Raw genomic sequence first — 16830 nt, forward strand, 5'->3', positions numbered from 1 at the left:
TTGGAGTTGCAAACGTCCTTACAAAACGTTATCCTTCGGTAGTGGATATAAAAAGTTGTCCTTTATATAAGAATTGTTCGACTAACACTTGACGCGAGTATTTCCCGACATGTAGTTTGAAATGAACTACAATTATTTACTCCAATGACAAAGTGACATATCCACAATTAGTAAAGTCCTTCCCCTGGTTATGCATCATCGAGTGCCTGTCACCAGGCGGCAGTTCGCTTTTTATAGCCTACACCACTAGCGGTAAAGGGTATATTAAGTTTACGCGAACGTATGTAGTAAGCAGAATGGCTTAAGATAGACGTGCCTTTTATTATGCCGAGATATTCAAAATCATTTTCTGTCTGTCTGTTTAGCTTTCCGTCTAAAATTTATGGATGTAAATCTTTATCCAGGCTACAGGTCACAATTTTTGAAATATTTTGATGAAATTTGGTACATTGACATGCTTTGACTCAAGGACGAACATTATCGGTCCATTTTTTCAACATATAAAGGCCTATTTTAAAAAGAAAAAATTACAATTTTTAGAATTTTTTCGAAAAAAAATTGCTTTAAAAATGTGTTTGGACATTCTAAATTGGTATGAAAAATTGCGTTCGACTGTTGTAACTTTTTGAACCGTCTCTCATACAACCGTTCTTAAGAAAACTGAAACTCTATGTAGTAGAAAAGTGTAACTTTGAACATTTTATGGAGAAAATTAGTTCATAAAAAAGAATAAATTGAGATAGAAATCGACCTAACGAATTTGGATCATGTAGGTCTATTTTTTGAATACCACCGCATGTAAGGATACCCCCAATGAGCGGGCTTTCTTCAAGAGAATAACTTTGCATGCAAATAATGTGTAACTGTTGTTCAATTATGAAAAAAAGGGATGAATAATTGTATTAAGCAAAATGTTTTTGGACATCTAACTGTCGGCCTTGTCCGATTATAATGGTCTTACTTCTTGAAATTGCAAAAAAGAAAACTTGTACTCTTCAATAATTTTGCAGAATTGTTTTGAGTGGACATTTCTGTCATCCTTATTGGCTTAGCCTGGTCAATGTCAACAAACAAAAAAAAAGTGTTCATGAAAGCAACGAAAGAAATGAAAGAAATTTATCACTTTCGAAATTTGTTAGCCAAACTCCTTGAATAATGCATTTCCGCATTCTAATACTAAAATTGGAAAAGAAAAAGTCCGTTTTGTTTGTAAACCCTCCTATGTAAGCTTTTCTATAGCCTATATACTATAATTTTTGAAGCTTTACTGTTCATAAGAGAGTTTTGACGCGAAAATGCCCCGTAGAAGGACTTTCATAAAAAGTAAGACTTCATATGGCACAACAAATATATGTTCTTTAGTACTTTATAACGAAGAATACTACGATTTTCAATGAGAATATTGTGTTGTCATCTCCCTTCAATACAATGGCTTTGATGAAATGTGTACCTTTACATGGAGACAAAACTTTATTTTTTGTGTTTTTTCAGAGAATTAAATGATAAGTTATAATAAACGAAATAGAATAGGGCATTATGTGGTAGGCCATGCCCAACTATAATTATTTTTGTATCCTCACTTTTTACCTTGTAAGATTACAAAGCCGAATTTGAAAAACAACCCAAAGCGTTTGTCTTAACTATCAACTCTTTTATCCATTTTTTGTTTGACGGGAAGTAAGATAAGGCCTTGATGGCTTTTCCCATACAAAATAAATTGCGCTTGTAAAACTCTAAAAGTTTTTACGAAGAAGAAAATACATTTGAGACGATATCGGCGTCGTGTGAATGGAATGGAATATTCCCAGTTGCTCGCTATCAAAATGGTAGAAACTCATAATCGCGCAATACAGTTTTTGTAACTTTTTTTTAAAGACTCTCGAAGAAATTTTGTCTTTTACGGTACCAGAGATAACCTGGCGTTTATAACGCTTCAAGACCTTTTAAAGAATTGACACTGTTCATGAATGCGAGCAGGAGTCTGTCTAATAAAGTCTTTATTTGTTAGGAATATAATCTCAAAATGTTGTCCAGAAGAACCCATTTAGTTCCAACATTTTTTAATCCTTTCGTTACAAGAAGCTAAAAAATTGATTAAATTGGTGCAGAAGGACGTCCACACTCACCAAAAAAGTCAAATTTGTATCTTTCTTAAATTGGACTTTAAAGTTATATACTGTGGACATACATCCGCCATTACAAAAAACAATCAGTCGTAATACTCAGAAATATACATCAGAGACTATATAAAGCGTGTAACTGATCAACGAGAAAGTTCAGACCTGCTTTTTGGACGAGTATTCAAGCAAATTTTTGTATTTTACTATTATTAGCATTATACTATTATTATTATTACTGTAATTTTAGACTAATAAAATAAACTCTTAGACTAAAAGAAAAAGGCATTGAGCACTAGCAGCACAAGCTATCGGCTCTAATTTATAAAAGTACATTAGATATTGAGCCTAGTAGTTTTAACAAAGTAATATTATTTTGGAGAAAAAGAAATCCATTATTTTTATATGAACTTCAGGACTTTATTTAACATGCTTTGGATTGTCCGATTTGGGTCAAATATGCACAGTTTTGTTGTATGATTTGTTGCCATTTTAAAGGTAACTTCAAAATGCCTCTCTCATAGAAGTCCTGGTCTCTATTTGCAAAAAACTCTAGTAGTCGATTTTCACAATCCTCCCTAGATTCCAATTTTTTTATCATTAAAGAAATTTTGCAATGCAAGAAAAAGATGATAGTCGCTTGGTGCCAAGTCCGGACTGTATGGCGGATGCATTAAAACTTCCCGACCAAGCTCCCGAAGTTTCTGGCGAGTCACTGTAGATTTGTGTGGCCTAGCGTTGTCCTGGTGGAACACGACACCTCACGTATTGGCCAATTCTGGCCGTTTCTGGTCGCTATCTTCAAACGGTCCAGTTGTTGACAGTAGAGATCAGAATTTAGCGTTTGGCCATATGGAAGCAACTTATAATAAATAATCCCCTTCCAGTCCCACCAAATGCATAGCAAAACCTTCCTGGCCGTTAGTCCTGGTTTGACCACCGTTTGAGGTGCTTCACCGCTCTTTGACCACGATCGTTTTCGCACAGTGTTATCGTATGTGATCCATTTCTCATCTTCAGTCACCATCCGTTTAAGAAATGGGTCTATCTCATTCCGTGTGGCCAAGGCTTCTGTTAAAACACCGAGCTTCTTTTTAAATCCAGCTTTGTGTAAATGGTTTAAAACTGTTTTATGGTCGATTTTTAGCTCCTGGGCGATGTTACGACTACTAACATGCCGGTCAACTTCGATCATTTCTCCGATTTTATCGACATTTTCGACGACCGGCCTACCTGTGCGAGGTGCATCTTTAACATCAAAAATTCCTGAACGGAATCTACGAAACCAAAATTGCACATAATTGGCTGTTACAGTATCGGAACTATAAACACCATTTACAATTTTAGCCGCCTGGCTTGCATTTTCGCCTTTGTCAAAGAAAAACTGTAAAATGTACCGAATTTTCTCTTTGTTCACTTCCATTTTTTGCAGATTGGGAAGAAAGATTTCTTTAAGACCCATTGGTGAGTTGCAATTGTATGACCAAGGCGAATTCTCGAAAATGTTCGGATCTTGATTTTTTCAACATATGTTGAATTTCAAAGTGGAATTAATTGAGGATTAATAGAACAGTAGTAGCTGATGATGCTATTGTAGATTTCCTTCTGTAATTTTCTATTTAACTTTTCTTCCAATGTATCTGAACTCAACTTTTCCACGACATCATCCTTAATCAGAGGTGCAAAAGAAGTATACTTCGCCGCTCATTTCCCAATAAACTGATATGACTTGGTAGCCAAAGCATTTTAATTTTTTCGCCGGGTGTTGTAATGATATTTCTTGATTTGTTGATGGCGCTCCATCTCGACGACGCAGGATTCCGCACAGCTTTTAATATAGACAAACTATCAGTAACAATGAAGGTTTTGAGTTTGTCTTTATGGGAAAGATTCGTAGCGTGAAAGATAACTCTGGCTTCGGTTGTGGAAGTTGTAACGCTTTCATGAAATATATGATTGAGAAGAACCTGTCTTGAAGAATCTACCACGGCACAAGAAGATGGCGGACAGCAATCAACTATACTTGTGGCATTTTGAGTAATAATCCTGTGTCATTTTTCTGATGAAATTATAACGCCATTATAGAACTTCCAGGTAAAAAAATGAACTTTCATCATTTTTACATTCGAAAAGTGTTGCGATTGGTGCATTTCAACTTCGCAGCTAAGTTCAATCAATTTTTGCCAAATTATTAAAGTTTCGTGTCGTATTTTCGCCATAAAAGACGATGCCTTTCCTGTTAATCTATTTTGACCAATTTCCTGGAATAATCGATTTAATCATACCAGTGAGCAGAAAGTGTAATCAATCGTCCAGCCCCGCTAAAATAGCTCATGATACAAGACTCATCTTATGACTAATCCCATCAAACAAAACTCATTAGTTGACATGGGGTCAGTCTGAACTTCGTAGCGATTGTGTAGCTTGATTCATTTTAGATTTTCGCACGTTATTATCGTATATGACCAACTTTTCACTCGTTGTGAATGTACTTAAAAATAGAACGATTTCATTTCGTTTCCATTGCCTCACGCAAGGCAGGAATGTATGTGACCACCTTCTTCAAATTTTTCAAGATTTGCACTAAGGATCGGTTAATTATTGCTTCTAGCATCTTTAACATTGAAAAAAACGGAAAATCATTTACGATATGGTCTACAAATTCGCTGAAAGCATTGAAAGTTAATGCATGCAGGTTCGTGCTGAAACTTGGTCAATCTCAGTCAAAAAACATGCCTGTACAACATAAATTGCGCATATTTTAAACCCGCGATCCCAAACTGACTACATAAAAATAAAAAAAATTCCCAACGTCCATCGAATTTTATATAGCATCGAAAGTTCACTATTTGATCTAACCGTTTCGGTCAGCAATCACCAAATTATAAATCTATCTCTAAGCTTATTTAATAAATTTCAAAATGTGGTATCATTTGTCTATTTGAAAAACAATGTGAAATCTTCTAGTCAAGATTCGAATGAGATTCTTGCCAAGAAAGGATGTTAAAAATTTTGATTTTTTAAACCAGGCTCTCTTTTCGAAACACTTTTCGTCCTTGTCTTACTATTCTTTTTAAAGTGAAAGAAGTAAAAACATTACAACGGCCCACGGCCCACTATCGTACAGTATAACTGTTTTGCAAAATAAGGCGTTATATGGGAATTGGTGGAAAAACGCCCCGATACGAAACTTTTTCAACAGCTTTTGTCTTTGGAATAAAACAAGTCACTGTACCAAATTTCAAGAAAATATCTCAAAAATTATGGACTGCAGAATAAACACAAGAAAGCAAGACGAACAGACGGACAAACAAGGTTAGATCGATTTGCAAAGTTATCCCAAATCAATTGATATTGTAAAATTCAGATCTCCTTCAAGTGCTCTCTGCGTGTTGCATACTTTCACAAACACCTCGTACACCTTTGTTGGAGTTGAGCATAATGGAAAAATTTCGAAGTCTGCTAACGATATGCGTCCAAAGGCATAAAAAAACACATTAGCAAACCCACTATAGCGCGTCAGCGGGCCAAAGTTAGGTGAACGGCGGCATCATATTTCTTGTGGGAGTCTCCAAGACGTCCGCAAGACTCTTTCGGCTCTCGATAAAAGATAAATAACTGTCGTTTTATAAGCGAACTTTCCCCTAAAATAAAATTGAAAAAGTTTTTTTTATCAGAGAATACGAAGTGCTCTTTCTTTCTTTTTCAAAGCAGAGAGACGATTATTGAATTTTAATTGCTGTCTGGAGTAACGTTTTAAGAGAATGCATTTCTCACAGTCTATAATATATAACTCGGTGTGCCACCGTTGTGCAACGTGTTTAAGAGCATTAATATGGATATTTGCGACACGACTAAAACGCCGCTAAATGAGTTTGATGGCCCATCGAACTTTAACGCGATTGAGATGAAGTTGCAACAAGCAAATAGGTAAACAGAGAAAAATATTTCAATGTCTTTTTCTCTTAAATAAGTACATATTTCTATTAACGATTAGCTACAAGCTGCACGATTGCATGTAATTGACGTCATTGATCTGACGCTTAAGTATATATATACATGGATGTAGTTGTATGCATAGAAGCCAGTGAGTGCAGTAGCAGCACAAGCAGCATGGCATGCAGGGAAAGTGTTTATTATTTATTATTGTTATTCTTATTCTTATTTTTGTTCTTGTGCCGGCTCCGTTATAAATGTAAAGCGAGAAAAGAGAAAAACAATAACAAAATCTTATTATATATATAAATATATATGCGTATGTGTGCAAAGTTAAAGTTAGTTATGCGTGTGTTATACTGCTTGCTGAAGAAAAGACCAAAAAAAAAAAAACAAAATAAAAATCAGACAAAATTCAATGCTCAGTTAATCTTTAACGGCTCCCGTTTACTCATTTACATACATTCAGCCGTTATATCCATTACATTGTTGGATACTATAGCTCAGAGTGTGTTTTTTTTTCTTTTCTTTGATTTTAAACACCATATAAAGGCACAAAGTTACGATATGTTTTTAGATTTGTTTAAACCGTTGAACATTGAAAAACCAAGAAGGGAACTACAGCTTTCGTCAAACAAACGAATAAGAACGAACGCGAAGAAACAATCGTTTGAATCTATTTATTGTCTATTTTTAATTTTGTTTGCCGGTACCTATCTATACAAGGTTTAAATTGCGCAGAACTAAGACTAAACGTTTATGTTGTTCTTGTAATAATTAATGTAAATGCCGGCTTTTTGTTAAAGAATCATATCGACGATTAAAGATCATATTAATGAAGCGTTAAATTGAATTTATTTCTTTCGGATGATAATAACGATTAATATAACAAAAAACAATTAAAAGAAAAAGAAATTACCTAAGGTCCCCTACGACGGACAATTCGTTGTGCAATAAATTATATTAAATTAAATTAAATTAAGTTAAATACATATTTCAAATGTCGTCGTTTAGGAACACATTTTGGATCCTAAGATGGGCCTATGGAATGATTACATTAGCGCTGTTTAATTTTGTAGTTATTTTAAAAAAATGTTTATTCATCAAGAGTAAAAGCGCCCAACAACAACTCGACAATGAACGTTTTTGTCCAGCTCAACAAAACACAGCACATGCACAGCCTTTTGAAAAGCAACACGCGACCATACCTAGGGTAAAAGGGTTGCCGATATTTGGGACATTTTTTGAATTTTTAGCAGCCGGTGCCGCACCGCAGTAAGTGAAATAATATCATATTTAAAACGGAATCTAAACGGAAGAGATTGTGTGTGCACACTTACGTGGGTCCACTAGCCTCTTGTCTTCTACGAAATCTAGGGAATGTATACCAATACACATTAATATATATATATGCACACGCACGCATGCGTCGTAGGACTATTAGTTCCAGACAGACAACGCTGCCACTAAATATATGTGTACATATATATATATGTATAAGTATATTGATGTATGGATGGTTTGGACAAATGTATGGATGTATGCTTATATATAGATATTATATATATGTATGGATAAAATACAACTAACATACACACATACGTATGAACATACAATATGTACATAATATATATATGTGCGTATGTGGAAGTGTGTGTATGTGGGCATGAAGTCACATCTAACCTTAACGTCTTTGACTAAAAAGTAATCGTATGATTAAAAAAACCATAAAAATCTATATACATATATATATACCACAATCAACAAAAGTCTTTTTAAAAAGTCACGCCTGAAAGCGAAATCTATAAGCACAAAAAAAAATTCCGTTTAAGAACTGTTGATGATAAGGTACAAATTTGCACTTTTCTTTTTTTTTTTTTTTGCCAAAAATGAAAAATTATTGGTAACGGTTTTTGAACCATTTGTTGTTCTACGACTAGTACCTCAGGTGTAAATGTGTTTGTAGTCGCATTAGTGTGTGTGTGTTTGTGTGTGTGTGTGTGTGTGTGTGTGAATTTAAACACATAAATTATTTGTAACAAAAGTGATATTTCGTCTTTTGTCAAAGCCAATAACCTGCCATGTGTATGTATTCGTTTACCTGCATTTATAGCTTAGTGTCCAGCAAGTGAATTTCATTTCTTATATACACAATCGTCAACCTACTGGCTTAGTACCTCTATGAAATGCGTATAAAATATTCTTTTATTACAAGCGAATTTAAAAAAGAAAAAATATCGGAATTTCTTTTATAACGAAATCTTCTAAATACGTCTATCCTTCTATCTTCTTATTGATACGGCGTATTTTGCTGTTAAAATATGTAATTGCACCAGTGCTCGACAGGAGGTTTTCCTTTTTTATTGACTTAATAGAAGCTTTGAACTTCTTAGAATCTACTTAAAAGGCGTTTATTGTCCAAAAGAAATATTTCCCTTCAAAGTTCGAGTTCTTACCAAAACGTACCGAAAAAACTACCTATGTCATGTAAATCCCTTCTGGGAAATTACAAATCAATGTCCTAACCCGTCTGACATCCTATCTAACGTAATCCTTAGAAAGTGTTTACATTCAGACTTCTATTGAATAAATATGAGATTAAGACCGATACGAAAGATCTCAATGATAGTAATAATTATAAACCCTTTAGCCGAAGACTTTTAAACATTCTTGCCGTCTTCTCTGCTACTTCGCAACAGATATAGCAAAAGAAACACGCTCTTCAAGTAAAATGACTAAGAAAGAATCTTTGTACATGGACGGGCATTCTTGTTGTCCTAAGATTGTAAGCTATTAGTAAAATATAATAAAAGACCCATTGTAGCAGAGAAAAGATGTTCATTAATTTCAAAAATTTTAAAAGCGTTTTCCTCCAAGGAGAATTTGTCAACACGGCCAGAGCACAACGCCAACAATTTTCCTTATTTTCATTCGAATAGTTTTAAAATAACATTCCCTTATGCGACGCGTAGGGAATTTTCGATAATTTAAACATTAAATATTAAAAAAAAAAGGTTGCTGTTTTTGGTCGAATACTGACTGGCGAATATTGGAAACTGCACGTTTTCTTTCTCATTTAAATACTCGCCAATCAATATTTTTTAAATTCTTCTGTGCTTCTTTTGCTATTGACATGTCGACAAAACGATTTTGTTTTTTAGTTTCGACGCAGAGTCCCTGAAATTCAATATGCTTTGTGAGAACGGCCTCGAGAGGGTCATTTTTTTGTATTTTTCAAAAATAATTTTTTTGTTTAAATACTTTATAATTTCCTCAAATATAATTATTCTATCTAGCTTTCCTTGCATGCAAACAAATGGTTAAAAGTATGCCTTGTCTTTAACGTTGGGAAAGTATAATAGTTTTCCCTCTTTATACGACATTAACGTACTTTTGCCCGCTTGTCATCCATTTGTGTGTAAACGAATGCGTAATGACCTTTGTTAGAGCGTAAATATGCACTTGGCGCCTACAGTTGCAATCGTGAGCGTGAAATTCCTTTCCACTAAATATAACTAAGGTTTAACTTGCAGTTAAAATAGGTATGTGCAACAGTGATAAATTGAAATTACTTTGCGTTAAAACTATGTTTATTTATATGTCTGCACCTCTGTCCTTTCTTTGCGTGCGTCCACATACAAGAACTTACAATTAAAACACATACCTACACGAGCGTAAGACGGCCTGTCTTTTATTTGCAAGTAAAATATTGTTACAGCGTAATTTTGCAGTTAATGCATGTACCTGCAATTACAATAAGAGTAAAACGGAAGCATAATAAAACGAAATGCGTATTTCCATGTCTCTTCATATATCATTCACTTTAAGATGCATTTATCGTATCTATATTTCATACAAAGTACTAAAGTTAGGTATGATATCTGTCCGTTCGCTTATTCTTTGCTTGAGAACGAACAAACATGCAGCGTTTCTATTCCAAACCATTAATTAAATATCTAAAATTAATGTCATGCTGTTTGCTATTCTACAAAGAAGATAACCGCGGCGAATTTATTTGCATGTACACGTACAAAATAACCACAGGAAGTGCAACACTACGGTAAACTTTAGCGAAATGCATAATGTATTTTTTAATAGAACCCGTAAAGTTTATGTTTGATTGACGTTAATCCATTTGCAAGATTACCATGTTCAGATATCTTAAAATATTGTCAAAGGATATACTTGAATTTTTTAAAAAATTTAGGTCATTAGGTATGTAGTGGGCAATAATGATTCTGTCAAAGTCGTATATAATTTTTTCCTTGTCTTTTGCTTTTTTTCTTTTTATCTACAATGAAAAACATTGGCAATAAAATTATAGTATATTAAGGTGCTAGGTTGATCACAACACTTGTTTACGTATAAATTGTTGTGTGGGTAGGTGTGTGCGTGACAGCGATATTAGTATTTATTGGGCTATTTAAAATTCAAGCTCAACTTTTTGCATTCAGTCAATCACCAAACTATCTATCCATTCATTCATAACATTACGTTTTGTTTACACATATATGCTTATATATACGCGTATATTTATATATATGTAGATTGCACAACTACATCGATAAGCGTCACCGTCAATACGGCTGCATATTTCACGAACGGCTGGGTGGCACTCAGGATGCTATTTTTGTCTCATCTGCAAATCTAATGAGAGCTGTATTTTTGCATGAAGGTCAACATCCGGAGCATCCCCTACCAGAGGCATGGATTTTGTATAATAAACACTATAACTGTCAGAGGGGATTGTTCTTCATGTGAGTACTTCTGATCTATAGTAAACAACAACAAAAAAAAGAAAAAGAAAAGGAAAACAAAAAATATCAATATTCGCCTTGGAGCGAATTGTGTATACCCACCATCAACTTGAGCTAAGTAACCTAAATAAGGTAATAAGCGATTAATCAAGATCAAATCTTTACCCAAAATATTTTCACGACTTCACCATCACTACGTAAGCTCACCATCAACTTGTGTTAGGTAACCGAAATATGTTGATTAGCGGTTGAACAAAACCAAAATTTTTACTCAAGATATTTTCGCGATCATAACCAACATTGCGGCGGACTTTTAGATAGAAAACAATTGGCGAAAATATAAGCGCATTAAATATTCCATTAAATTTCCATTAAGTTTTGTTTTTAGTCTTTTAATTGCGTGATGAGTGCGTTGGGGGTGTGTTGAGGTTGAATGAACTTCGATTCGTTAACGTCAACAAAAAATGCTTAAGTCAGAGTTCATTGCTCTAATGCAAATTGCACAACTTTGAAATTGAAATATTAACGGACAGACAGACAGACAAGAATGCCTAAATTGCCTTTCTACGTCACTTCAAAGTCGCACAACCATCATAACAAAAGTAGTATACACCAAGCCTCCGCATGGTGGGTATAAAAATTGTGTTAAGATGACGCGCTTAAATCGTTCGTCAACCCAAATATTGCTGACGTTTGTTTATGATTGAATTTAAAAGGGAAGGCGAAGAATGGTTGCACAATCGTCGCATACTCAATCGGCTTCTATTGAACGGCAGTTTCAATTGGATCGATTTAAATGTACAAATTTGTACCGAGAAGCTTATTAACAAGTGGCGAACTGAATGTGAGTCACGTACATCCCTCGGCTATGAAGTCAAGCACTTAGAAGATGAACTGTATCGTTGGTCTATAAATGGTAAGTGATGGTGTATGATATGGCGATGACTAATATTCAATTAATATTTTATTACGTTTTTTTTTTTTTTTTTTCTATATAGTAATAATTTCTGTAATGTTTGGGAATTCCTATTTATATGATGCTAGCCTGCAATTGGCTTTAGAAAACTTTTCGAAAGTTGTTCATAAAATATTTGAAAATAGTTCAGCTTTAATGAATTTTCCTCCAAAATTGGCGAAACTTTTAAATTTACGATTATGGTCGGAATTCGAAGCAAATGTTACTAAAGTTCTGCAGCAAGGCAACGATATTATTGATGAATTTATGAAGCAATCAACAAATGAAGATGATGGACTATATGCCAAGCTTAAGGAAGCCGAAGTGCCATTGTTGGTTATTAAACGTATCTTTGTTGATTTAGTGATAGCGGCTGGTGATACCGTAAGTGAAATCTTCATCTTTTCTTCTTATATTTTATCTTCATCTTTTATGTGTGTCAGTGTGCATGGTTGTACTCTTAAATGCTTAAAATTTATTTTATTTTTCATTCGCAAATTTTTCATATTTTTTACGCTTATCTATCTGTTACAATTAATCGTGAAAAATTGTTTTGTTTCATCGACCATAATACAACAAAAAAGTTGTTTTCCATCGTTTAATTTCTTGACATGATACAATTTACTAATATCTCTCCTGTACAGTAGATGATTTTTTTTTATGTCAAATACTCTCAAACAAATTGTCATTATTAATTTAATAAATTCGAATAGCAATCGATCCTTAATATGCGGCAAAACGACATTTTGTAAACAAACTGTGATAAGCCCTTACTTTCTGTAAACAAACTTTGTTTTATATTAGATTTGCCAAAAAATTTGTAACGCCTAAAAGTATGAACTTATAAAGTACCTAAATTCTTAATGACAATTAACTGTGGAGTCTACATAACTAAATATGTTTGTCTATCTGCCTATCTGTTCATACCTTACGTCAGCTGTGACAAAGGATATATTCGGTTTTTGCGGGTACATGTAATATTCAGAAGGACTTAAGATGGAACATTTATAATATCCATCTTTGCTTACACTTAAGATGAACTTAAGATGAACTCACCTTTTATTATACAGAGAATGATTTTGAGTTAATATAAGCTTGTCTGTCTGACTGAGCCCACAACTGATGTTTGTTTATGCATTCGTTTGTTCAACTTAAAACTCGCGATTTGTAAGATATTTTGATGAAATTTGGTACATTGACGCCAAAAACGGGCGCGATTGAAACTGGATTGAATGAAAAGTCGTTATACGCAAGTTTCAAATTTCCTCGGCAAAAAACGTTGAAAGGCAATATTTCCGCATTCTGATGTGATGTAAAATATTTCTTACGGAAACGGAATCGTCATATGTCGAAAAGTTTCAACTTGAAAATATTCCTAATGAAAACTGCTTCATAGGAGTTATTTGCTACAAAAGTTTACTGCATCGAATTTCGATTCTCATGAAAAATAAACCCATATATGTTAAAAAGATTGAATTGTCAATATTTTATGATAGAAACTTATTAATAATATTAATTTATTGCAAAAGCTAGCTGGACCAAATTTAAATCATGTGTATCTATTTTGTGAACCTAATTCCGTATAAGGATAAGGATGGTAGTAACTTTACAGAAACCTTGGCCACAGGAAATTTGGATTCCATAGATCTATTTTTCAGGTCACACTGCGCGTGGTGGTGTTATTTGCAAACAGCTAACAGTCTGAAGAATAGTGCAGCTGGGGCAGCAACTCAAACTTCACTTTATACAATCTTTCTAGCAATGCGAATCAATTATAGTTTGAGTGACCGCAATGGCTATTTGGAAGTAGCGTTCTCATACCCAAATAGTGAGTACACTGTCTTTTGATATCTTTAGGATATTAGCTGCCCGTTCCAAATTTACTTATCGACTATCGAAAATAATGTCCAGGCCTTTAATATTTTCTGGCGCAACATCGAAACATTTTTTTAGTCGACGAGGAATAAATACCACACGAGTTCTTAAGCCAATGCTGTCTTTTTCGCTATCAAAAAATACATCATCTAATCAATGCATGTATTTCGGATTTTCAACTATTTTGAAAAGATCGCAATGAGCGTTACTGAAACCATCGTAATCCGTAAAAAAATGATCAAATTAAATTGAAATTGTATGTCAAAGATAAAATCGATTGGAGGGTTTATTGGTAACTGTATACGTGTACTTTTATGTATGCATCTTTGCAATTGATGCGCATTAAACGGGATTAATGGGACCAACACGGTTCGATGATAAGCATAGTGGATGTCGAAAGGCTAGGTTCATATCATATATATATATATATATATATATATATATTTTTACTTTTTATATTCAGATTTGTCCATTCCGTTTTAAAATCCAAATATACGCAACAGATGCTCTGCAAACTATATCTGTTCTTGACTGCAATTGCACTGGTCTGCTCGTCTGTCTCTCCGTCTGTTGTCGCGAAACCTAGGATCGCTAAGGCTGGGATTGAGAAGTGCTCCTTGGCATATGTGTTATTAATTGATGGTCACAGATCAAGTTCGAAAATGATTGCGGTCTCCCAACAAAGCAGGCAAAAATCTACTATTGCATGTATAAAAAGTGGCATATCCGGCTTCAATTTTCTGTGCGGTAAATCATAGTTTAATAATAATTGAATTATGACTGCAACTCTAATGAACGCTCCACAGAAAAGGACGTAACACTTACCGATCAGATATGTATCTCGCCGACTGCTGTTACATCCTTTCTGCCCTTTCCATCCTCCTTCCTTCTTGACCAAAGCCTACACGCCAACATTTAGGCGACCGGCGCTCATAAATTAAAGAGAAATGCACACAAGCCGCATTCTGTATATTGACATATGTCTGAAACCCTTTAAAAACGACTGGGAGGACGTGATTCGTTTACGTATCCACCAACTAGACATAAATCAGTGCAACTTGCACCACCTAAAAATCAAGCCGACAGACTATCCGGCACGCCAGCAGCCAGCAAAATTGTTTCTAATTTTAATTTACTGAATTGATATCAAGATTCATCCAAATGTTCACCTCAAGGCGAATGCTATTTTTTTATTGGCTCTCTTTCGGAAAAACCATAGAAGAGGAGTTCGACTTAAGGAAAATTTAAAAGTTTTCTTTTTGCGTTTTTTTGATTGGCTCACTTTCGGAAGAACCATATAAATGGAGTTCCGCTTAAGGAAAATTGAACAATTCTTCAAAACCTTTTCCCTGGTTACCTTTCATCTTCGATTTTACATACAAATTTTTGTGGCATAAATGACTGATGTGACTGATAAATCTATTTAACTCTATATGATTTCAGACTGCTTTTTCCAGCGTGTGGGCTTTGTATTTATTATCGAAAGATCACGAATTGCCGCAAAAACTTTTGGAAGAGTATTATGCTTTAGATAATTACAGTTCGCCATTAGTTCATGGTTTTATTAAGGAAACTTTGCGTTTGTATCCTGTGGCACCATTTATAGGTCGATATATGCCCCGTGATGTTTTAATTGGTGGCTATCACATTAAGAAAAAAGTAAGTATTTCAAATTATCTGTTTCCACTTGGCATTTATGACTTCGAGATTTTTGTAAATTTTGTAAATAGTCACTGGTCTTACTGTCGCTCTACACAGCTGGTCGCGATTCAAAGCACTTTCCTGATCCTCTGACAGTTATGCCAGAACGTTGGATATTCAACGAGAGTACCGGTCAACTGCAGTCGGTGTTACAAGCCCATGGAACTCTACCGTTTGCCATTGGCAATCGTTCATGTATAGGTCGCAAAATAGCAATTAGTCAAATGCACCACTTAATCAAAGAGGTAAATACCGGTTTCATTTAATGAACATTCACTTGTGTAAACAATTTTTTCCACTCTTTGAATCCGCAGGTGGTAAAAACATTTCATTTAAGTTGTTTAAATTCTACACCAATTGAACCTGTTTTACGGCTGGTCACCGTACCTAATCAACCTTTAAAATTATTGTTAAATATGCGTAATCATGCCTAACAAAGCTTTCATATTTTTTTCCCAAGAAAGCTCTGTAGACCTGTTAAAGCCAGTAGTATAATTGATAACTAAAAATAAACGCAAACCATTTGACTATAATGTGATTTTATTGTACATGAGATGATTGGCACAACAAAGTGATTACTAGAAGGAATACATAGAATACAACAAACTCGAAAAACTGTCATGTGGATATCGATTATAGTAATAGTATCCCATTTAATATAACCGATTGCACAAGACAGTGCCAGGAAAGTCAACCAGTGGTAAGAAACCAACTAACGTACGAAGGGATAGTAAACGTTTCTCGCGCAACCCGCTTTCTTCTGACGAAAAATTTAACCTAAGAAAGAATTAATGATCAAAATTTTGAATTAGATACTACAGAGAATTATCGTAAGTTCTACCGAAATACTGCGTTGTCACTATATAATAAAGTGTTCGATGTGCCGCTTTCCCCTTTACATCTAACCAATATCGGAGAATATATAATAATATGATTTTTCCAATAAAAATCTTAATATATAATCAATAATAAATGCGCAAATGAACTCTGTCCCATGGCTGTTTCATAAAACGCCCCTCACCCGTCCAATTTTCTCAAAATTTGCGATATAGATAACTTAGATATTAGTGGTTTAGGGATGAGTTTCAAGTGCTTATAAGCTGACGTTTAAAGTGTAAAAAAACGGACGTTTAATTACGGCACTGGGTTGCCTGATTAAACTGGAAACAAATGCTGTTGAAGCTACAGAAATGATAAAGTTGGCTTAGAGCAAATACCCAATTAGCTACCAAACATTTAGGAAGTGGTTCACGAGATTTCGTGTAAAAAATTTTGTGTTATGAGGTGGTCTTTAACTTGGTTGTGGGCATCATCACTGCTGCTTATTTTTCAGATTTGTCTGCGTTTGATTAGCACTGGGTCAGATCGATGCAGCCATATATCAGTAGCTCTGCAAAGCTAAAAGCGTGCGAAAATGACTGTTTCATTTCGAAATTTCGAAGTTTCTTCCACTAACTTAACTGGAACCTGCCCAATGACAATAAGTAAT

The 16830-nt window shown here is 34.4% G+C and overlaps 1 protein-coding gene across 1 annotated transcript; it reads left to right on the forward strand.

Moving 5' to 3' along the window:
• The first annotated feature begins 6635 nt into the window (after positions 1-6635).
• LOC119641537 (cytochrome P450 315a1, mitochondrial) lies at positions 6636-15871 on the forward strand. Its single transcript, XM_038040277.1, has 7 exons — positions 6636-7328; positions 10601-10810; positions 11527-11726; positions 11809-12149; positions 15084-15299; positions 15371-15586; positions 15656-15871. The coding sequence occupies exons 1-7, from the start codon at positions 7054-7056 to the stop codon at positions 15773-15775; spliced, it is 1578 nt and encodes a 525-aa protein (XP_037896205.1). The 5' UTR covers positions 6636-7053; the 3' UTR covers positions 15776-15871.
• The last annotated feature ends 959 nt before the right edge of the window (positions 15872-16830 follow it).

Source organism: Glossina fuscipes, unplaced genomic scaffold, assembly GCF_014805625.2.
Source record: "Glossina fuscipes isolate IAEA_lab_2018 unplaced genomic scaffold, Yale_Gfus_2 150, whole genome shotgun sequence".
NCBI classification, from domain to species: Eukaryota; Metazoa; Arthropoda; class Insecta; order Diptera; family Glossinidae; genus Glossina; species Glossina fuscipes.

What these genes read in the sequence shown, in the direction of transcription:
- LOC119641537 (XM_038040277.1), top strand. Translation starts at nt 7,054, where the DNA reads ATGTCGTCGTTTAGGAACACATTTTGGATCCTAAGATGGGCCTATGGA. An exon ending in GCAGCCGGTGCCGCACCGCA is followed by an intron (nt 7,329 to 10,600) that starts GTAAGTGAAATA and finishes ATATATATGTAG; the next exon opens with ATTGCACAACTACATCGATA. An exon ending in GTATCGTTGGTCTATAAATG is followed by an intron (nt 11,727 to 11,808) that starts GTAAGTGATGGT and finishes TTTTCTATATAG; the next exon opens with TAATAATTTCTGTAATGTTT.